Here is a 23118-nt window from a genome sequence, read left to right as displayed (position 1 = left end):
GCTAAAAGTTAAAGAGCTAGGCACAAGAAAACATGTATCTATATATTGCTTCCTTCTTCATTTCTTTAAAATATATAATTCAAAGTATAATTTTTCTCTCTTTCACATCTGTAACCTAGGACTAGGATAACCAACAGATACCTTGTGTGCTCTTCTGATAGTGTTACTTTTATGGGGCAATAAAAGAAGCCAAATGTAGCATTTCGGATGTTTATTTTTTTAATGTTGATTCTGTGTTTCTACTGGCGTGGAATGTTAGATGAGGAGGCTTAGGATCTGGGGAACCAGAGCAACTTCAACACAGATTATTTGGATTGCCATTCCTGGCAGAACACACATGTTTGGTTTGTGGCAGTAGTAAAACTTTCTGTTCACATACTGGGGGTGGAAAATTACCATCCCACCAGCAGTTTCACTTTCTGCAAAGCAGAGAACGCCAAGGAGGTAAGTTCTCCACCTGAAGCTTGACTGTTGATTACATGAACACTTTAATGCTGCAAGTATTTTAACATCTTAAAGATGTGTTTCATTCTGTACAAGCATTTAGATCTCAGAATAAAGCAGGTGCTTAAAAACTTTTCTTTGGCTAAGAGCCTTACATCAACCTTATCTGAAACTCTTCTACAAACATATTGTTGTAATCCTATAACCTTAGAAAGACTTGTGACCTGAGAAAAAGAGCTGCTTTCCAAAATATAAGCCAACCATAAATTAGACTATTTAAATGACATCTATTCAGAGAAAAGGAAAACAGAATGGGGATGACAAGGAGCATGATGCAGGCTGGAATGTCTGGCAGCAAACTCTTCATAACTTGTCTCAAGTTTAGCTATTCCTGAAAAACATATATTTAAAAAACTGCTATTCACATTATATAAAGGAAGTCAACATGAAACATTGACATTCTAAAGGTATTTTATCTGTGGAAATAAAAGAAAATTATGAATGGATGGTGGGAAAAAAGAATGGATTATGATTTCAAAACGGAACTGTTCCTCAACACACTTCAAACTGTATGTTATCCAGACAGGTAAACTCATATTCAGTTCCTAATTCCATGAATTTATTCATTAATACATGAATCAATGGATTTTATTTACTTATTTACCCTGCAGAAGTATAACTGGAAATTTGAAATAGGTTGAAAAATAAATAAATTATATGGATGAAATTCAGGATGATAGGCAACCATATCAGAGGGAATATTATCTACCAGTGTAAATACTACAGTATTGTAATTAGGCGATATTACACAATATTGTGTAAACACATTCATTTCCCTGTGAGAGTTTTTTTTTAACCTGATTTAATCCTCTGTATTTAAAGTTCTGGACTATCAAACAGATTCTGTATCCAATGAGGTGAGCCATGGCTCACAAAATTTCTTCCCCAACAGAACTGGTTAGTCTTGAAAATGCTAATCCAAAGCTGCCCCTTACTGACATGATAACAACAGTTATCCATCAGTGTTGGCATTTTTGTGTTTTTTTCAATTATTATCATCATTTTCATGATGGTTTATAAAATTCATCACCTGTTATAATCATTTGTATTTTTGAATTGCCCATGAAATCGGCATTACAAACAATATAGAATCTCTTAAACCTTTGAAAAAGAATTTTAAATTGCTTCCCACTGTGATATCTACTCTCCGACATGCACAAAGCATTTGAGATATCCAAGGGAGACAACTTTAGGTAGCTACAGGTAGCTATAGCTTAGGATAACAGTGCATTGTTCTTATTAAAATTACTTCAGCAACTGCAAAGACCAGATATTTGCTTTTAAAGCAAATGCTTAGTATGATAATATTTTAAATAGCATTCACTTGTCTCTGAAAATCTTCTAGTTTCCCAGGGTTACCAGGAAAAAATACGTCTGTCCTGTATATGTCTGTGGTAATCACCTAAAATGTGTTAAAAACAGACTATAATTAAATATCACATAGTACTTTCTCTTTCCAACAACTATTGACAAAAGGTCAGCTCTAGCCCTCTTTGTATTTCTTATGTTCAATTCTGTAACTGGAAAGACCATTGAGTTAAATATTTTCTCCCAGGAATTCTGGGAGTTGAAGTCCATGAGTCATAAAAGAGCCGAGGTTGCCTACCCCTGCACTAGAGGAACTCATTAATTCTGCAAAGTTACAAAAAGCCAGTTACATTATTTCTGCAAAGAAAAAAAAAGAGTCAGATAGTTGCTATTGGCTAATTTTTGTTTGCACAGGATAAATTTTATAGATACTTTGTAGTTCTTGTCTTGTATTTTGTATATTTTAAATTTCACATAATTTAAATCTTACATAACTAAAATACACTGCTTTGCTTATTCCCACAGATTTGCAGGTCTTATTTCTTACTTTAGAACTTATCAGATTGTTTAGTGGGATAACTTATTATGCAGCATTTCCACCCCACCCCCCTCATATTAGAGGGCAATCCAACATCATGTCATGACATTATCCTTTTAGTAAGGTTCACTGAAAGTAATACTACTAAGTAATATTTATTGGAAGCAGTAACCCAACTACTTCCTGTGTGATAAGAAAGCGTAATCACACCACTCGAGCTTCATAAGGTCAACAAGGATCCTGGTTATTGGGCTGCTTCTTCTTTATCCTCAGAAGAATAATTCAGCAAGAAAATTGGGCCATCTGGACGTTTTTCCAGAAGAGAAGGAAATTTCATCTTGGAATTAACATCCAAATTGAATAAATGATCTCCACTGTCCTAGGCTAGTAAGTAAGTCAGTCCTGCTCAGAGTACCACAGCAAGATAACAAGTTTTTTTGGAAACCCAACATTTTGGCCCCAGATATAGGTAATCCTTGATTTACTACAATTTATTTTGTGATCATTTGAAGTTACAATAGCACTGAAAAAAGTGACTTCTCACCATTTTTCACACTTAACGACTGTTGCAACAGGATCAAAATTCAGGACTTGGCAACTAACCTGCAATGTGATCAACATTTGTAGCCTTCCCAGTTGCTTCCAACAATTAAAATCAATGAGGGAAACCAGATTCACTTAACAACTGCAGCAATTTGCTTAATAACTGTGACCAAAACATGATGTGCAACTTAATAACTGCCCTGCTTAACAATGGAATTTTTTTTAACAAAAGTTCTGTTTGTAAGTTGGGGACTACCTGTCAAGGATTTAAGATTAGTTTCCTGAATAAAGGAGAATTCAGTGCAAAGATCATATATCACTATAGTAATCAAACATATACAGAGAGATGAGCTGCAAAGATTTTCTATATATTTAAAACTATTGACATCACAAGTCCATCTCCGTAAGAATTTTTAGTATTATCAAACCACTGTTTTGATATTTTGGGTATTTTTTTCCAAATGCATTTCTGCTTGGTGGGTATATAAAGATGAACACCATGCAGTAACTTTCTAATCCTATAAGCATTACATCTTAGTGTGTTCCTCTGACATAAGCAGGATGACTATGAAAAGTCACTTGTGTGCTATCATTTGCATTTAGGACTTACAGTAGATGCTCCAAGCCTTGTATAATGCTGCAGCAGTATAAGGAATGAGAGTTTTCACTGCTTACAATCTAACAACTCTGCAGTTTTGCAGAAATAAATGTTTTAAATTGTTGTATGGTTATTCAGAGTTGCTCACCTGTTTAGGTGCAAATTGAAAAACAGTCTCAGGCAAGGAAAAAACACTAACATATTTTTTGCTCCACAAGGCTTGCTCCTGGCTGAGAGCAAAAGAAAATGTGAAGAAAATAATGCAAAGTTTTGCTACTGCTAATGTTGCTACTTTACAACCCTTTTAGTGGGATATCACTGGACTGAGATAAACATGTAACTGTTTTAATTGTCTTACGGAAATACAGTTGGGGGTGGAACCCCAAAACAAAAGATATGTAGAGTATCAAGAACAGGATCGGTAGGGTGCTATAAGATGTACAATTAAGCTAGATGTTATAATATTAGAAAAAAAATTGATGGGAACACAGCAACAGTTGTAAATGACACCTGAGGACAATTAATGACACCTGAGACAAATGTTTTAGAAACTGTTTCACTTACTCTTTTTATGAAAATATTGGAAGATTTTAATAAAATTGTTCACCAGATAATTGCCAAACAGCAGCATCTATGGGACGGAGAAGGGAGATAAAAGTAGCATACCGCTAATACAAAGGAAGTGCCACCCTTTTTGTTTATGCATTGTGGACTTTGTGCAGATATGAAAAAAGTGGAGCTTCCATCCCAACAATGTGACATAGCTTTCATCGGTCTGACAATAGCAATGGATTGTGCAGACTACTCTGCAGTACTGCCAATGCCCCCCTCTTCAAAAATAGTTGAGGCCTAGGTGGGATAAACAGTTGGGCATCAACTGTCATTCAAGGTAATGAGCAACTACGTGGACAAAATATTTAGCCTTTTAAAAATATCTGGAGCCCATCCACTCCCTGAGATTGTGTGTAATACAACAGCACATACCTTAGCATAGGGTCTGTACTGAGCTGGAAAAATATAAAGGAAAGGAGACCCACACCATCCATGCCTAGACCTTGACTGAAAGTTAACTGAGAGGATAAGACACTACACCTTTCTATGTGGTCTACATTCAAAACAGAACCTCAAGATGCTTTCAGCCATCCAAACAAGAGTCCAGAGAAGGAGGCAGAGTCTGATTAGCTTGAAGAAGGCAGACACTTATCCTTGTGCTGCTCTAAGCAGACTTCCAGTGTCAGAACCAGTGCTTGTAAGTGATATGGAACAGGTGACTGTGTGGAATACAAGCCTTTATAGTGCTGAAAGAACGTTATGTTTCTTTCCTGGCTTCCTATAAGAGAGCAGACATAGGAAAAGAGATTTCCATATTTAGCATTCAACTTGGGCTTACCTGGATCACTAGTTTATTTTCTTTATTTGGTAGAATCCTGTAAGTATATACGCAGTTCTCATTCCTGGAATGCATGAGGAGAAAACATTAAAATAGTTCAGAAAGGAAAAAAATAATCATCTTGGGAAACCATCCAATATTCCCAACAGTCCCCAGAATTGTTTATAAGGTATGCATCCACTCTCGTTTTCCCTATAGAAAGCGTTTCTGTCAGTTCTCAAACACTATACTTTTAGTTCTATCTTGCCAATAGCAATCTACTGCTAAAGGCTTTTGTCCTTTAAAAACCCCTCTTTTTGTTTAAAAAAAAGTCTTGTCAGCCTTCCTTTTTCCATGATGTAAGAATAGCTAGAGTATTTCAGTAGAGTATTGTAGGATTTTGATCTGAAAAGATTTCAATCTTGATATCTATTTCCATTTTTCCTCACATATTTGTAAAAATAAATCTGAAGATTCATGTTAATATTTTGTCCCCAAGAACATTGTTTTTAAAGAGCAGAAATTCCCAAAGCTTTGATTCATGTAATGAATTTCAAGCTTTTTTAAAAAAGATTTTTAAAATAAAAATATTTTAGTATCAGAAAGTACACACAAAGCAATAAACAAAGCATCTCTTGTCATCTGCATGCTGCTTTTTCGTTTTTGACCATGAAACAATTTCCAATCTTTTTAAGAGCAGTTGTCAAATTAAAGTCGAAGGGTTGCACCTGAAAATCAGCTGACAAAGCTATTTTTCACTCAGCTATAAAGGAAGAGAAAGTAGCTGCTGGTTGTTCTACGTAAGCAGCCTGAATCACAGAATCAGTCATCTGTATATCATTGTGGCTCCTGAATGTGCATAATTATTGCACATGCATTCAAATCCTTCCATTCCAAATGGAATGGAAGAGGGCTGTTGACACAAAATGGCTTGGCTTCCTCTGGCTGGATTGGATTCACACTTTTCTCCAATTAGGAACTTTCTCCAGTTGGTGTGCTGATGCTTCAGCTGCTGAAACAAATTGTGCACTGAATAAATGCCAAAAGTGCACTGAATAAATGGCAAAAATATATATTGGGTTTCAAATTGCCAGATGTGTAATCTGCATTTTTAGTTTAAGTTGCTGAAGATTCATTGACTGCACTTCCACCAGTGGTTACTACTGTTATTAAATGCAAATGTATGCCTTCAAAGGTAATAATACTATGGAATTTCTCACAAAAAGCTGCTTTTGGCTTGTTTCTTTGAGACCTATTATGCCAATGATTTACACCTATCATTATCTACAAAAAAAACCCCTCATGGATTGATTTAGGTTTGTTTTTCTGATCAATATGTTAATAGAATATATCCTTAACAATATTGTCCAGATAACTTTTAAAATTTTCCTAATATGTGAATAATACTACTTTTCCATTGCATTCATTAACATTTTATATTCTATTCCTCTTTATTTTTACTTATAAATCTGAGTTAACTGTTCTTTATCTTAAATAATGCTTTTCATTTGTGAGTGAAATAACCTTTCTACAGTAGAAAAAGATTTGTGTTTGCATGGTATTCTGATAACAATATTCATAGTGTGGCTAACAACCTTATAGGACCTTGTGCCTTGTATCAGAATAGTTAAGATGTTTAACAGAAATGATGTTTAAGCAGAAAAAGTAGGAAGCTTCCTGTTTGAGAAGAATGAAATTAGCAGAGAGCAGCATTGCCTTGTACACATTTCATTAAATTTTAATATAATTCCAGCACATTCATAACTTAAAAAAATGCTGGTAAATATTTACTGATTGGCCTGGCTTCACGAAAAATATTTCAAGTCACAATTTTAGGAAAAGTTGCAATTTCAAAGTAAATTTCTCAGAGGGGAAAAATAAAAATTGGGAAATGACAGAGGAATAGAAATAAGAGATAATGTAGTCTCTTTCGTTAAACTCTGAATGAGGGAAGGTAATCACACAAGGCAATCTAGAAGGCTCTTCTGAAACAACAAAAGGAGAGAAAACTGGATTTGTTTTTCATCAGAGTTGTTAGTGAAATTCAAATTTAGTTTTAAAAAAGATGTTCAATATATCACTCTAAGAAATATCATTTTGTTCCAAGCTCAACTATACTTTTATAGCCACTTAAAAAAATATCTGCAGAATCTTTGGAGGCAACTTCTGCTAATTTCAGATCAACAGTTTGCTTCTGTATCAGAAAGAGTGAAGGGACAGGAGAACCACTTTCTTGAAACGAGGCAAGACTGAAATAAATACCGCATGTGCAGATTCCTCCTCCAAAGTGAAGACTTTGGCCACAAGAGAGTTATGCAGCTCTGAATTTGATACTAGTATAGTGTAGTTTGCAGCAAGATTAGGACTAAACAAATTCTAAAACTGGGAGGGCAGGACTATAAAGTTTCCAGTAGTGGGGGATTAGACATTTTTCCCTTCTTTTTTCTAACTGTGAAATTGACAGAAATAGTCTTTTCCACAATGCAATTAGGGGCATGGAAAATGGTTTCTGCTTCATGCCAGTGGAAGTTTTCATCCTATTGCTAATTGTGATCTGTACCATCTTCATTAGGAGGAAAAAAAGGTGGAGCACTTTCCAGAAAGTGGAATTTTTCTGCCAAGCACTTAGAATTGGTGAGAGAAGAAGTTGGTTTACTTGCAAGCCATCTTTTTAGAGGCAGGACTTTATAGTGTGATATTTTTAGTGAAGAGGAAAGGTCCAACTTTCCATAAAAAGGTTAAAATTTATATTTATTTATTTTAATTTATTTATTAGTTATAATAATTATAATTATTATATGAAGAGTCAGAGGGTTTATAATAAAAAAACAGACTTTCTTCCATCTTCTGTAAGACTGCCATACAGTCTTAAGATTTTGTATAGCACTAACCAGAGGACCTAATTCTCACCAAATTTAGGCTTGTTGGGTTGACACTGCAGCAACCGGAATAGGCTGAAGCGTGCAGCTTCTCTGCTGTTCAGTGGAGAAAGTTATGGATCTGCCCAGTGACAGAAAGACAGAAAGAGGCAGGGATTAGCCACTGCTGTCCAGAGGAGCAAGTCTACTCAGGTGTATGTATGTATGTATGTATGTATGTATGTATCAGACCCTAACACCTCACCCAAACTCAGGGCTCTGAGGAGAACCAAACCAAAAACCCAGGCATTGGAATAAGATTAAAGGATTAAGTTTGGGATTTGGGTTTGGGTTTGGGTTGTTCTCAGAGCCCTGAGTTTGAGTGATGTGTTAGGTTCTGATGGGGTTGAGCAGGAGTGCCTAGAAATAAGGGAAAAGACTCATCTCCCAAATGCCAACTGCACAGTTTGCAAAACAGAAATTTGTACCATTGGTTTGAGATGGAGTTTTTGTTTAATCAAATAGTATTCCACATGAGAGTTGTATCATATCATAATCATGTCTCATTCACAAAATTGCTTCTCACTGCCTAAAAAGCCTCTTAAGCAAGAAGAGGGAAGATGCTTGCACAATGCCTTTTAATCGTAAGGCTATCATATATGTTTCATAATCACATACACAAAGTTTGCTTTTCAGCTTTTTGGCTCATATCTTCACAGACTATGACCTGAAGGCCAGACAAGGAATAATGGATAGAAACTGATCAAGGAGAGATTCAACCTAGAAATAAGGAGAAATTTTCTGACAGTGAAAACAATCAACCAATGGAACAGCTTGCCTTCAGAAGTTTTGGGTGCTTCACCACTGGAAGCTTTCAAGAAGAGATTGGATAGCCACTTGTCAGAAATGGTATAAGGTATCCTGTTTGAGCAGGGGCTTGGACTACATTACCTACAAGGTCCCTTTCAACTCTGTTAGTCTATATTCTGTATTTTTCAGCCACTAGCACTAATGATAAAAATTACTACAGTAAAAACAATGGAGTAGAAGTTTCAGAAAATGTAGCATATGCAACTGAAATAAAGTACAAAATTATCCCAAAATACAATCATACTTTGAATGACTTCATTAGTTTAAGTAAACATTTATAGCCTTGGATTTTAATATTTGACCAGATAATGTGCTCCTTCAATAAAAGGCATAGTAACCTGCTCTGTATATTTTTAAGTGACAGAGCTTTTTCTTCATGATAAAATTTCACAACAGTACACTATTATATATTCCACCAAACAAAGGAAATAATACAGAATAAAATATTAAAACACAAAACATTTCCTTGTTTTAAATCACGATAAATCACTAAATTGATGGAAAAGTTTAATCATTTTATAAGAGAATACCTTTTAAATATTTGCTGTTAAATAAAGAAGATAATGAGCAAATATTTCTTTTATATATGATAATGGAATGTATAGCTTTTGTAATTTTTCATCTGTGAAACTGTCTGAGAATAGAGTATTAAGAATAGTGATGGGATCCATGAATACCTTGAAAAAGTGGAACTGAAATGTAGATAAAATGTTCCTTTCAGCCTCTAGTAAAGCTGAGGAGGCATTTCCTGCTGTGTTTAAAACTGAATTTAGGACATTATTTAGACTTCATATGGTTTTAGTTTAAAAAAAAGACCGTCAAAAATTTAGATGATACAAATATATATAATCTGTAACTTTTAGTTTAGTTTTTTTTTAAGTCTAATACCTTTTTCCCCATGGTAAATTGTTTTTTATGGGGGATACCCAACTTTAAAAATTGGATCAAAGTTGGTGATATGGAAAAATTGGATGGAAATGGGGAAATTGACTTTGGACCAACTATTACATTGTGTTAAAAAATCATTATCTATCAGGTGGTCCAAAGTACACATCAGATATTGAAATATTTACAGCTACAATATTTGTTAACATTATTTGGACTAGCAGCATTTTCAGTTTCTGAGACATCTGAGATAATAGAACAATTTGTTAATTCCTTTAAACTGAAAAAATATTATTAGATATTTGTTATCAATAACTCAATTTGATATATAAGTGCTAAGAAAAGAGTGGAATAAAGAATTGGGGTTCCTATATTGTCTACTCTAGACAATGGGAAAGTGTCTTCTGTAGCAGGGGTGTCAAACTGGCGGCCCGTCGGCCAGAAACATCACGCACAGGCCACGCCCACCCTGCCTCTGCAAAGGCAAAAAGTGTTGGGATACGTCATGATACGTCACATGATGCAATCGAGTTTGACACCCATGTTCTATAGCAAGGGAGTGAATGGATCTCAAACTTACATAACAAAATATTAGACTTTATTGGATTCCTTTACATTTGTATAGAAAAGAAATGTGAAAAACAGCATTTTATTGGAGATGTAATAAGGATAATACTTCTTTAAAATGCAGGGTTTTTTTTACAATGCCCCATACTTACTTAATTTGGGATTTAAGTAGTGCATTATATAAACATGATTGTGTGATAAAAGCTAAAATGTTCAGAGTATAATATTCTCTTGAACTACATACCTAGTACATGGAATTTGACAGCTGGCCAACTAAGATTCCCCATGCCTATATTTTAACTAAAACACTGATACTGCAGCATTGAAAAAATAAATATAGGGTTCCTTTCACTCAATGGATTAAAGAGCTGACCGTCACCCTATGAGTGGATTGCCTATATAGACTTTGTATGAGCAATGAAATATAAGACTCATTTATTCAAAATCCAGCGAATTAAAAACATTATAGTTATATAAATGATTATATCACACACACGCACAAACTTAAATAATATTGTAGCTACTGCTAAAATGATATATCAAAATTTCCCTTTTTTCTTTGTTGCAGTTTTCACTTTTTAAAAATAATTTCTATTGATTTTTTCTTTGACAATGAATATATTTTTATTATTATCATAATGTATTGTTCTTTTATTTTTTATTATTTTAAAAACAATTTTGCTATTATTTTAAAAGTAACAAAAATATTTTTTTTAAAAAAAAGCTGGAAGAATTAAAATTTCAAGATCCAGTAATATAATATCATATAAAGGTTTCCCCAGGTTTTAAATATTAAATAATTTAATACCTATTTTATTGTTAATTTTAAATGAGGTTTAAACCTTTTTTATTTAATGAGACAAGAATATTCATCAGAGTAGAAAAGCAGTGTATCAATCAAATAAGAATGACACCAGGTAATTTACTAAAGTGTATATTTAGTACTAGAAACTGGATTTATATTCATTTAGGGCATTTTAAAAATAACTTGATTGGGGAAAATTGTTTCAATGGATGGCTATAATCCTGATGTAAAAGGTATGGAACTGCTTAAGATATTACTGAAAATTTCTCACTCTCCATTCAGGGAGGGTTTCAGTGTTTCATATTTTTTTTTTTTGCATGAAAGAAACCTTACGGCAAGAAGTGAGACACCTTGAGCAGATCAACACTTGCCTAAACCAAGGAACTAAATACTGAATTATCCTATATTTTTAAATTAGATTTCCTTGCTCAGAATGCTACCATGACTTTAAACTATTGTGTTTCCTTCTAACAGTCTAGAACTATTACCTGGAGGTAATTTTATAGAGATTACAAATGGATTTCAGAATATTATTTAATATTGCCCGTGCCTGCCAAGATGAAGTGAGGAAAGCTAAGGCTCAAAATAAATTAAGGCTTGTGACCAAAGTCAAAAATAACAAAAAAAAGCTTCTTTCAACATGTAAAAAACAAGAAAAAAGTTAAGGAAATGATTGGTCCATTAGTAAGGGAAAGTGGCAAGAGGGTGACAAGCAACAGGGAGAAAGCAGAACTATTTAACTCGTTTTTTGCATCTGTCTTTACACAAAGGGAAAAAACAGTGGAACCTATCAAAAACAGTACCATAAAAAACAGATTAGAAACACAAATTAAGATAGGCAAGAAAATGGTAAGTGAACACCTGTCCAGCCTAGACAGGTTCAGATCACCAGGACCAGATGGATTACACTCCAAGGTTCTCAAGGAACTGGCAGATGTGATCTCAGAACCACTGAACTATTTACTTGGACTTCAGTAAGGCATTTGATAAAGTAGATCACAGCCTACTACTTGATAAGATAGAAAAATGTAGGTTAGACAGCATCACTACCAGATGGATTCATAGCTGGCTGACAGGCCGTACTCAGCGTGTGGTCCTCAATGGAACTGCATCTACATGGAGGGAAGTGTGTAGAGGGGTGCCCCAGGGCTCTGTTCTGGGCCCAGTGCTCTTCAACATCTTCATCAACAATTTGGATGAGGGTATAGATGGGGAAGTCATCAAATTTGCAAACGACACCAAGCTGGCAGGAATAGCCAATACTCCAGAAGTTAGGTTTAAGATACAGGAGTATCTGGACAGACTTGAACACTGGGTACTATCTAACATACTGAAATTCAATGGTGAAAAAGTAAGGTTCTACATTTAGGCAAGAAAAACCAAATGCACAGGTATAGTATAGGTGCTACCTTGCTCAATAGTAGTTACTGTGAGAGGGATCTTGGAGTCCTAGTGGATATGAGCCAGCAGTGTGCTGCAGCTGCCAAAAAAGCCAACACAGTGCTAGGCTGCATTAACAGAGGGATAGAATCAAGATCACATGAAGGATTAATACCAGTTTACAATGCCTTGGTAAGGCCACACCTGGAATACTGCATCCACTTTTGTTGACCACGATGTAAAAAAAGATGTTGAGACTCTAGAAAGTGTACAGAGAAGAGCAACAAAGATGATTAGGGGACTGGAGACTAAAACATCTAGGTAACGGTTGCTGGAATTGGGTATGTGTAGTTTAATGAAGAGAAGGGTGAGGGGTGACATGATAGCAGTGTTCCAATATCTCAGGGGCTGCCACAAAGAAGAGGGAGTCAAGCTATTCTCCAAAGCACCTGAAAGCATAACAAGAAGCAATGGATGGAAACTTGTCAAGGAGAGAAGCAACCTAGAACTAAGGAGAAACTTCCTGACAGTTATAACAATTAACCAGTGGAACAACCTGCCTCCAGAAGTGGTGAATGCTCCAACACTGGAAGTTTTTAAGAAGAGACTGGACAGCCATTTGCCTGAAATGGTATAGGGTTTCCTTCCTGAGCAGGGGGTTGGACTAGATGACCTCCAAGGTTCCTTTCTTCCTTCTTCTTCTTCTTCTTCTTCTTCTTCTTCTTCTTCTTCTTCTTCTTCTTCTTCTTCTTCTTCTTCTTCTTCTTCTTCTTCTTCTTCTTCTTCTTCTTCTTCTTATTATTATTATTATTATTATTATTATTATTATTATTATTATTATTATTATTATTATTATTATTATTATTATTATTATTATTATTGAGGCATTAACTACAGGTGTAGTCAAAAAACTCAAAATAGTAGCCATGACTATGCAATTGAAGCTATGGCTATTTTTGTATACATTAACCATACTCTGCGGACACCCTTATTTGTTTACTTAAATATTACCTCTACTCTTTGTCTACTCAGGAATTCAACCTGGTATACCAAGTATCAATTAACTTGCTGATAACATATTTAACAATTATAAACTTTATTTAATTATCAAATTAAAATGTCAGAACAAATCACATTGTGGTCTAGCACTAGGAAGACCATAATCTAGGCACCAGACAACCATTTATACTATATCTCTACTTGATGACAGCATCAAGTAGAGATATAGTATATGTCAAAACACAAAGAACTTAGCAAACAATACCAGTATTTCTTTAGTAATCAGACTATATTCTCCTGTAGCCGTACAGTAAACTGGACAGAAAAATTCAGAATACTAATATTAATTGTCCTTTTGATTTCTTATACCGTCTTTACAAACTTTTTCTTATTCATCAAGTAAAATCAAAGATTATTTGATCATAATAAGCTATAATGTATATATTTGTATGAGTGAATGCTTACTTTTTGATAAAACATAATGTTTAAACATTTTGTTTCATTTAGTGTAACATTTGAACCAGCCATCATAATAAAACCATCACCAACTCCAGTAAAAATATGAGTTTATCTCACTCATAATTCGGAGGTTTTATTTGGATTTAATCAGCTGCTCACTGAAAAAAAGTACTTTTAAGGGCTACAGTACTGAGGATCCACAACATCTTTCAGTCACCTATTATTGGATTTCTGCTGTAGAGTGCAGTGGAAAAGGAAACATTCCTGGCAAAAATGCAAATTTTCTGCATAATTTTCTGCATAATTTTTTTCAATAACTTGTGTGTGAGGGTCTCTGTGTATGAACAACTTAGAACTAATAATTTTTTATTATTCCTAGTTCTTCTCCTGTAGAACAAAAATTGTACAACTACAAGAAGAAGGCACTTGTGCCCCTTAGATTTTGCTGAACTTCTGTATCTAGGAAATCTTGAAGGATATCATTTGCCTATCCTTCCACTGCTGAATTACAACATTTACATTAACTGACTTTCCAGTGGCGTAGCGTGGGGGGTGCAGGGGGGGCCGGCCGCACCGGGTGCAACATCTGGGGGGGCACGCTCGCACTCGCAGCTCTCTGCCCCTGCCTGGCTCACTCACTCTCTCTCACTGCAGTGCTGGCTGTGCGAATCCGATCCGAGCCACCGGGTCACCGCCCACTGTGGAGGGGGGGTGCCAGGTGTGCGGTGCGGTGCAGAGAGAGAGCGAGGGACTATCTGGGGGAGGGACAGTGCAGCGGCTGCCCAGCACAGCTAAAATTCATGGGTTAGGGGGCGCAAATTACTTGCCTTGCCCCGGGTGCTGACAACCCACACTACGCCACTGTGACTTTCTATATAATTAAATAGTCTGGATAGAAAAGAGCGATTTTCTTCAGATATCTTCCATATATTCCCATGTATACACTCCACCAGCATAACACACACACCCCAAGCAATATCTCATTGATCTAAGTAAGGTAAATCAGGTCAACATCCTTTATCAAGTCTTTGCATACACAGTATGTATAATTACATCCATCATGCCTCAGTTCCTAAGAAAATTTGGTTCCTGGGTGCTAAATCTGGTGGTTAGTCTGACCTCAGTTTGCTAAAAATGAAAACAAAAGATGAGATCTTATGGCTAACTCCATAAATGTTCTAAAAATTATCTTTTGTCCAACGCCTACCTTTAAATATGTTTATTTATTATGAAAATTATTTTATCACATTTCTGATAAACATGTTACCATTTTTTTCCAGATAATTTATTCTATCATGATACTTAATTGGCCAAGTACTTTTAATGCTTTTTCGACACTCTTAACTGAACTCAAGTGTCATCACCCATCATGCAGAGACAAGACCCTTCTTCCAATTCTCTGTGAATTAAATTAGCGAAAGAGCAGGTGAACTGAGGCAAAAGCCATAGCTGTACTCACAGTAAACAGAGGGCGTAAGCTGAAGAGACAGACTCACTGGCCCGGACGAGAAAACTTCCATCCTTGCCTACTTTAGAAAGTAAATCCTCCGCTTTTGAACGAGTGATGCTTCCGTGGTACCAGCACTGATCCATGCCTTGGATTTAAAAAAGAAAAACACCCAAAATATAAAATAAAACTTGAAGAAACATTAACTACTCAGACAGCAGTTAAGAAAAGATCTCGAAGTTATCTGTTCACAGAGCTCAGCTTCCTGTTTAATGGTAGAGAGAGAGAGAAAGGAAACAGAGCAGAGAACTTCCTCATACAAATTAAGCCAAATGAAATGGGCCAACCACACACACCTCCCCATTCACTATACAGTACTGCCTTCACCAAGTAGTTGGGATTTCATCTTAGTTCTTCCTTTCGGCTTTGCAGAAATTTGAAAGGATTAGCTTATTCTTAGAACATTGCCCCTAAATTAAATTGTCATTATAAAATATGACAGTCTAATTTCTTCATGTACTCTGCTTCTGTTTTCCTTGCTCCTCGTCTATTATATCTGACTTACTGTGTGAGTTTTCATACAGTGAGAGGAGAGAAAAATGAATAAGTTTCCAGGGATATCAATAGGAGCTAATTGTGGCTAGTGATTCTTGATTGTGCTGGAAGAGTTTAATCTGCTGGTAAAGAACAGACCATCTCTGAATATCTTAGGACATTCTGGCTTCTGCACTAACTTTAGGTTATCCCAAATAATGGATCAATACTTGGATAATCTGGAAAAAAACCCTGACCCTGCACTTGTGGGACATGCCAGCAAGAGAAAATAAGTGTCCTAGTATTTGTGACAGAATGAATGTAGTCTCTGATATGAATCAGTTAGACTGAAACACTTGCTCTGGTGTTCAGTATCCACGAATCTCTTCCTTTAATAATTGTGCTGGTTCCTACTCCCTTTGTCTCTATGCAGCAAACATACATGTCCTTTAAAGATTTTTTATTAGTAGCTGATTTTTGTATAGATTTTTCCTTATGCTGCTGAACTTGCCATAAGTTCAGGTTTGTTTTGTACTTCTCATTTACGTAATGTTAGCTGCCTTGAGAGTTCAAATGAAGTAGGAAGATAGGATAAAATAATATTTTAAAAGCATGTTATTTTTTTTACTGGGTTTCTGGTAGTATTCATATCTCCACATCTCCAAATGTATGGTCTAAAATTTCCTGTAAAACCTTTTCTCTCTAATCTAGAGGAAGAAGCCATGGTGTTGTCCTCAGCAATTCACAAGGCAGGTTGGGCTCTATAATCTGCCATGGCCTCTGGTTTTGCTGACATGTGAAGAATAGCAGGCGGACCAAAGCTCTTGCTCCAGTCTTTCTCTTCCACTTAATTTTTCCAGTTGGTTGTTCATTGCAGCATCCCTTTGTTTCACAAAGGACCTCAAAGGGATTTAGCAGTAGGCCAGATTATTTAGGTGCCAAGATAACTACTATAGATTATTTTTGGAACATTGTGCGATGATGGAAGTCAGAAAGATATTTCCCTCCTGTTGCCATAGAGCTGGAAATGTGCCCTCCAGCAAAATTATTATTCTTTCCAACCCAGTGGAATGTTGGAAAGAAACTATAAAGCGGTGTTGGGATTCAGACTGTCTGCAGAATAATTTTCTGAAAACTGAACAGAATAGAACTAAATTTGGTATGGATGGAGAAACTGGCAAACAAAAGGTTGAGTTAATACATGGTTGGGTCAGGTCAGGAGCTACCCAAGGCAAAGGGTGCTAGGGGGTTGAAACATTCCTCCAATGCCATCCCTGGGACAGGCTCCAAATGTTGTGACTGCTCCATTCTAAGCTTCCCCTCATCCTTCCTTCCTGGTCATATGACTGAGAGCAGAGCAGCCCCTGCTTTGCAATGACTACATACAAACACAAACAGACAAAACATAAGAAAAAGAAGGAAGAAAGGCAGAGATGTATAATATATGCCCATTCTTGGTTAAAAAAAAATATGGAAAGATTCCCAGAAGCCACAACTGGTGATTTCCCCATCTTCTTCCAAATTATGCAAAATTTGGTGTATTTAATGGATCTCTTTTATGAGTACAATTTGGTTAAGATGGCTCAAAGTAAAGATGGAAACGGCAACCAACCGCTTACTGTATGTGTTGTGTATGCTGGGGATTGTCAATCACAGCAAGCCACTAGGACCAACAGGTGGCGCCAGTCAAGTGCTCAGATTGGCTGGCCAGCGTTCGGCGGGAATTCCAGATGTGGGGATTGGTTTTGGGAATGTACCTGGCTAGGTATTTAAGGGGGCTCCGGGGAGCTCCATTGTTCTTTGTTCCTGCTAACATACAATAAAGACTGTTGCTGTGAATCCTGTCTGTTACTTCCATGTGGACCTGAAATATACAATGCTGGTGACGAGGATGGGATACATTGTTGCACTCTTTTTATTTTACTTTACTTTAATTCCGTTTATATCCCGCCCTTCTCCGAAGACTCAGGGCGGCTTACAAGCTTAGCAGTAGCCTTCATTCTATGTATATGCCTGCTTATTAGGGCTTTCACACACACCCCCAAGCGGCATTATTACAAAGTCAGCTTATTGCCCCCAACAATCTGGGTCCTCATTTTACCTACCTCGGAAGGATGGAAGGCTGAGTCAACCTCAAGCCTGGTGGGATGTGAACCTGCAGGCAGCTGGTGTTACTTAAGGAGGCATTAGCCCACTGCGCCACCAAGGCTCCACACTCTGAGCGTTACAGAGTAATTCACTTCCAATGAGCAATTGGATACATTGTTGCACTCTGGACATTACAGAGTAAATTCCTCCCCTGCAAACGATTGCCAAGGACTGAGGCAGCATGTCTAAGCTCGGACACATCCGTGAATTCAATGTTCGTTACCCTGAAGACTGGGAGGCACACCTGGGCCAGGTGGAAGGCTATTTGCTGGTAAATCGCATCACTGAAGACCGCATGAAAGCTGCAGCATTGTTGTGTATCAGTGGTCCAGCCATCTATAAGATCGCCGTTGGGTTGTGCACGCCAACTCCTGTCGCGTCCGTTTCCTACGATGACCTTACAGCCAAATTGAACAGACATTTTTTGCCCAAGCGGTCTGAGCTGTATTGGCAGGTACAGTTTCACCAACGGAAACAGTTACCGAGAGAGTCGTCAACCGAATACATTGCTGCGGTACGTCAAGCCTCCCATTTATGTAAGTGTCCCGATCTAGAAGACCACTTGCGGGACCAGATAGTCATCGGTCTGCAGGATGAACGGCTGCAGGAAAAGATAATTGCAAAACCGACCATGAGTCTACAAGATGTAATAGATGATGTAATGGCTCATGAGGCTACCAGCCGGAAGAATGCTTCCAGACCCAGCAGCGGCTCTAGTGGGTCTGTTCACCATGAGAGCGTTGTGGACGGTGGGAGCGAAGACACTGGGGAGGAAGGAGAGATTGATGCAATACTTCAAAAATTGGAAAGGTCACAGCTTCGGCGCGGGAACAGTAGCAGAAGACAGAGTAGACCCCAAGGAAGCAACAAACAGCAGCACCACAGTCAAAGCTCCAGAGAGACCGAGTTCAAATGTGCCAGCTGCGGGGATAACCATCAGAGAACGGCGTGCAAGTTCAGAAACACGAAGTGCCATTTTTGCAGAAAAACTGGACACATTGTATCCGTCTGCCACAACCGGAAAAGGGAAAGTCTGAACGAGTTAGCAGGTACCAAAAATCTACCACCTCCAGGCACAGAGCCCCCTAGGGTTCCGCCCAAAGGTAGGGGGGATGATGGGGTGGAGGTGTCACACACGGCAATCCACCAGCTGCTCAAGCCAAAAATCAAAATTAATGTCCAGCTGCAGGGAATACCTTGTAGGATGGAAATTGATTCAGGTTCTTGTCGGTCTCAATAATCTCATTTGAGACATTCAAATCAATTTGTGGCCAGAGCAGGCGGTGGATTCCTTTAAAGCCCACACCCATACATTTAACAGATTTTCAATGGGCCCCAATTAAAATGAAGGGAAAGGCCACCTTATTAGTGGAGTACAAACACTTCTGGGGACCATTGGATGTACTGGTTACTGAAGGCAGGAGAACTAGCTTAGTGGGGCTGGATTGGTTTGATGCTCTGGGCGTTTGGTTGGGAGGAGTTAACAACACACAGATCACAAGCCTCGAAGCTGTCTGCAAAAAGTTTGCAGATGTCTTCGATGACAAGCTGGGCAAATATATGGGTCCCCCTATTAAGTTTAAATTTAAGCCCAATGTACTGCCGGTGCGGATTAAGGCTAGAAGAGTTCCATTCGCTCTCAAGCATAAGACTGAGAGAGAATTGGAAAAAATAGTGGAACAGGGAGTCCTGGAACCAGTGGAAGGGGGAGATTGGGAAAACCCCGTTGTAACTCCACTTAACATGAACGGTGAGGTTAGAATATGCACAGATTACAAGTCTACTGTCAATCGAGCATTAAACCCAGATGCGTACCCAGTTCCGTCAGTGAAGCACGTCCTCTCTGCTGTTCAGTCTGGCACAGTTTTTGCTAAATTGGATTTAGTCCAAGCTTACCAACAGCTGCCAGTTACCCGGGAAACGGCAGATGCTCAAATGATAGTGACTCACAAAGGAGCTTTCAGAGTGAATCACCTACAATTTGGCGTTTCTGTAGCCCTGGGAATTTTCCAGGAGGTGATGGAACGGACATTGAAGGGTATTCCTGGGGTATGCTTGTATTTTGATGATGTCCTAATTGCAGGGGAGTCAGAAGAGGAGTTAGCTGACAGGCTGCAGGAGGTGTTGAGTAGATTCCGTTCTGCTGGGCTTAAATTAAAGAGAGAAAAGTGCAGTATTGGAGTGGCTTCCACAGAGTTCTTAGGGTTTAGGATTGATGCACAAGGTATTCACCCCACAGACTCTAAGGTAAAAGCCATTAAAATGGCTCCTACCCCAAAGAACAAGGCAGAGCTGCAAGCTTTTTTGGGGTTGCTGAATTTTTATCATGTATTCTTGCCTCATAAGGCAGCAATTGCTGAGCCTTTACATAGGTTGTTGGACAATAAAACTCCATGGCATTGGTCCACAGTCCATGACAAGAGTTTTAAAAACCTCAAACAATTACTGTCCAGTAGTTCAACAATCACACATTTCATTGAGAACAAGCCCCTATGCATAGCCTGTGATGCATCTCCTTATGGGGTGGGTGCTGTGCTAAGTCATTTGGAAGAGAATGGTGAACAGAGGCCAATTGCTTATTACTCTAGAACATTGTCAAGAGCAGAAAGGAATTACGCTCAGATTGACAAAGAAGCATTGGCAATAGTCTCTGGGGTGAAGAACTTTCATGACTACATAACTACCTGTATGATAGAGAATTCACTAGTTTCACTGACCATGAGCCCTTGCTGGGACTTTTCACAACAGATAAACAAACACCACAAATATTGTCACCCAGAATGCTAAGGTGGTCCATATTTCTTTCTGCATATACATGCAAATTGATATACAAACCAGGTAAGGATATGGGCCATGCTGATGGGTTAAGTAGATTACCCTTTGTGGTGGCTGAACCAGATCCAGCACCAGCAGGCCAAATCTTATCCATACAGGAACTCCCTGAATGCCCTCTACAAGCCAGAGACATTGCTGCTGGCACATCGTCAGACAAAATAATGAGCAGGGTATTGGCATGGGTAGTTTCACGATGGCAAGATAGGAGCCCTGGCACAGAGTTCCAGGCGTATTTCACAAGGAGATACGAGCTGTCTTCGCACAAAGGGTGTCTATTGTGGGGTAGCAGGGTTGTGATTCCTGAGAAGCTTAGGAATAAGATCTTGCAGGCTCTGCATGAAGGACACCCAGGGGTTGTGAGGATGAAGGCTTTAGCCCAGAGTTATGTGTGGTGGCCCGGCCTGGATAAAGCAATAGAAGAACAAGTAGTGGGTTGCTACCAATGTCAAAGGTCCAGGCCTGAACAACCACACACCCCAGTGCACAAGAGGGAGGTGACACACACCCTGTAGTTGAGAATTCATGTGGATTATGTGGGACCCTTTCAGGGGCAACTTTTCCTAGTGGTGGCAGACAGTTATTCAAAATGGTTAGAGGTAGTCCCTGTTATAAGTATGACCACAGCAAAAACTGTGCAGGTGCTGAGGGCGCTCTTTGCCACACATGGTATTCCTGATGTCATAGTCTCTGATAATGGCCCACAATTCACATCTGCTGATTTTCAGGCTTTCACCAAGGCCAACTTGATTAGGCACACCACATCCGCTCCCTTCCACCCGGCTACCAATGGCCTTGCAGAACAAAATGTAGGACGACCAAAGAAGCATTGAGACGCATCATCTGTGGGGACTGGCACCAAAGGTTGGCACAATTCTTACTGGCACAACACACTACACTCTGCATGACCACTGGCAAGAGTCCAGCGGAACTTCATTGGGGCAGGCGGCTCATCACAAAATTGGACAGATTGCACCCAGATAGAGTAGCTGCAGAGGTGGTTCAACCCACCCCCATGAGGGAATTTAATTTGGGAGAGCCGGTTTGGGCCAGGAACTATGGGGCTGGAGACTTGTGGGTTCAGGGGGTGGTAGTTGACAAAACTGGGCCTGTATCATACATTGTGGAAGGGGAAGGGGGCCGGCTGGTCAGAAGGCACATTGACCAATTGAAGAAGAGGGCCCCTGAGAAACAGCAACGTGATCAGGCCCTTCAAACACCACCCACGGGCTCTGCTGGTTTTACCATGGCCCTTCAAACACCACCCAGGGGCTCTGCTGGTTTTACCACGGTCGGTCAAGAGAGACAGGTGCCAGCATAGAACAAGAGCCAGGCGCCAGCACAGAACAAGAACCAGGGTCTATGGACCAGACCAACCAGCAGTTTAGCCAGGCCTACGATGACCGTGTGGGAGAGGAGTTTCAAAGCCAACTGTCAACCCAGGAGTCGGTCACCCAGGCAGATGATCAACCATTGAGATGTTCTGTGAGGACCCATAAGTCACCAGTACATCTTGAGGATTATGTGAGGCCATGAATGTTATGGTGGTGAGGAATGTTGACGCAGCATAGAAGCTGGATATACCATTGTTAGTTGTTGTAGAGTGTTTATTGTTCTTATTATGGGGGAAGGGGTGTTGTGTATGCTGGGGATTGTCAATCACAGCAAGCCACTAGGACTAATAGGTGGTGCCAGTCAAGTGCTTGGATTGGCTGGCCAGCGTTTGGCGGGAATTCCAGATGTGGGGATTGGTTTTGGGAATGTACCGGGCTAGGTATTTAAGGGGGCTCCAGGGAGTTCCATTGTTCTTTGTTCCTGCTAACATACAATAAAGATTGTTGCTCTGAATCCTGTCTGTTACTTCCACATGGACCTGAAATATACAACAGTATGTTTCCTAGCTTGAGTAAAGAATGCATTTCTCACAGTGAGTTAAATGCTATGACAAATCCAAATGAAGGCTTTTTAATTTTTTTGAGCGAGCAGGTGCATCATAGATTTTGGATTAGGTTCAAGCAGAGATTGAGTTGGTAACATGAACTTTGGCTGATGCTTATCTAAAGGCTAAGATCAAAGGCTGAACCTTATTAATTCTCTTGCATTTGTTCTGAGACCTTCAGTGCTACAAACTACAAATAAGATTTGGGTGAGATTTTTTACAAATGAGTTCCAGAGTGTACAGTGGGGGGGGAAAAACTTGTGCTATATTTGGTAAGAAAGCTGACAGGTCAGTAATATTTGCATAACTGTAAAATCTGTGGTTTCCTGTCTCCAGTGGATAGCAACTGTACTAAAGAAACTGTCCCAAGTGTTTCAAGCAGGGGTTGCAAGGCATGGAGTAAAACTAATTTTAAAAACATTGAATGACTGGATTTTGCATCACCATTATATATTCAAGAAACTGTACGTTCTATAAAATGTTTTCTAAACATCTGTTCAGGCACAACAATAAGGAACCTTATTATTATTCCGTA

At 38.5% G+C, this 23118-nt stretch overlaps 1 protein-coding gene across 1 annotated transcript in view; it reads right to left on the bottom strand.

The window, feature by feature from the left end:
- INPP5D (inositol polyphosphate-5-phosphatase D) overlaps positions 1 to 15493 on the bottom strand; it is an 82601-nt gene extending 67108 nt beyond the window's left edge. The window contains exons 1-2 of the mRNA XM_083364727.1: positions 15143 to 15493; positions 4882 to 4945 (exon numbers count right to left, since the gene is read on the bottom strand). Of these exons, the coding sequence (XP_083220853.1) occupies positions 4882 to 4945; positions 15143 to 15276 (198 nt within the window). The 5' untranslated portion in view covers positions 15277 to 15493. The remainder of the gene's footprint in view (positions 1 to 4881; positions 4946 to 15142) is intronic.
- Between the last annotated feature and the right edge of the window lie 7625 nt (positions 15494 to 23118).

Source organism: Vipera ursinii, assembly GCF_947247035.1.
Source record: "Vipera ursinii genome assembly, chromosome: 5".
Lineage (NCBI taxonomy): Eukaryota > Metazoa > Chordata > Lepidosauria > Squamata > Viperidae > Vipera > Vipera ursinii.
The sequence above is the reverse complement of the archived record's forward strand: the minus strand, read 5'-3'. Positions and strand labels throughout refer to the sequence as shown.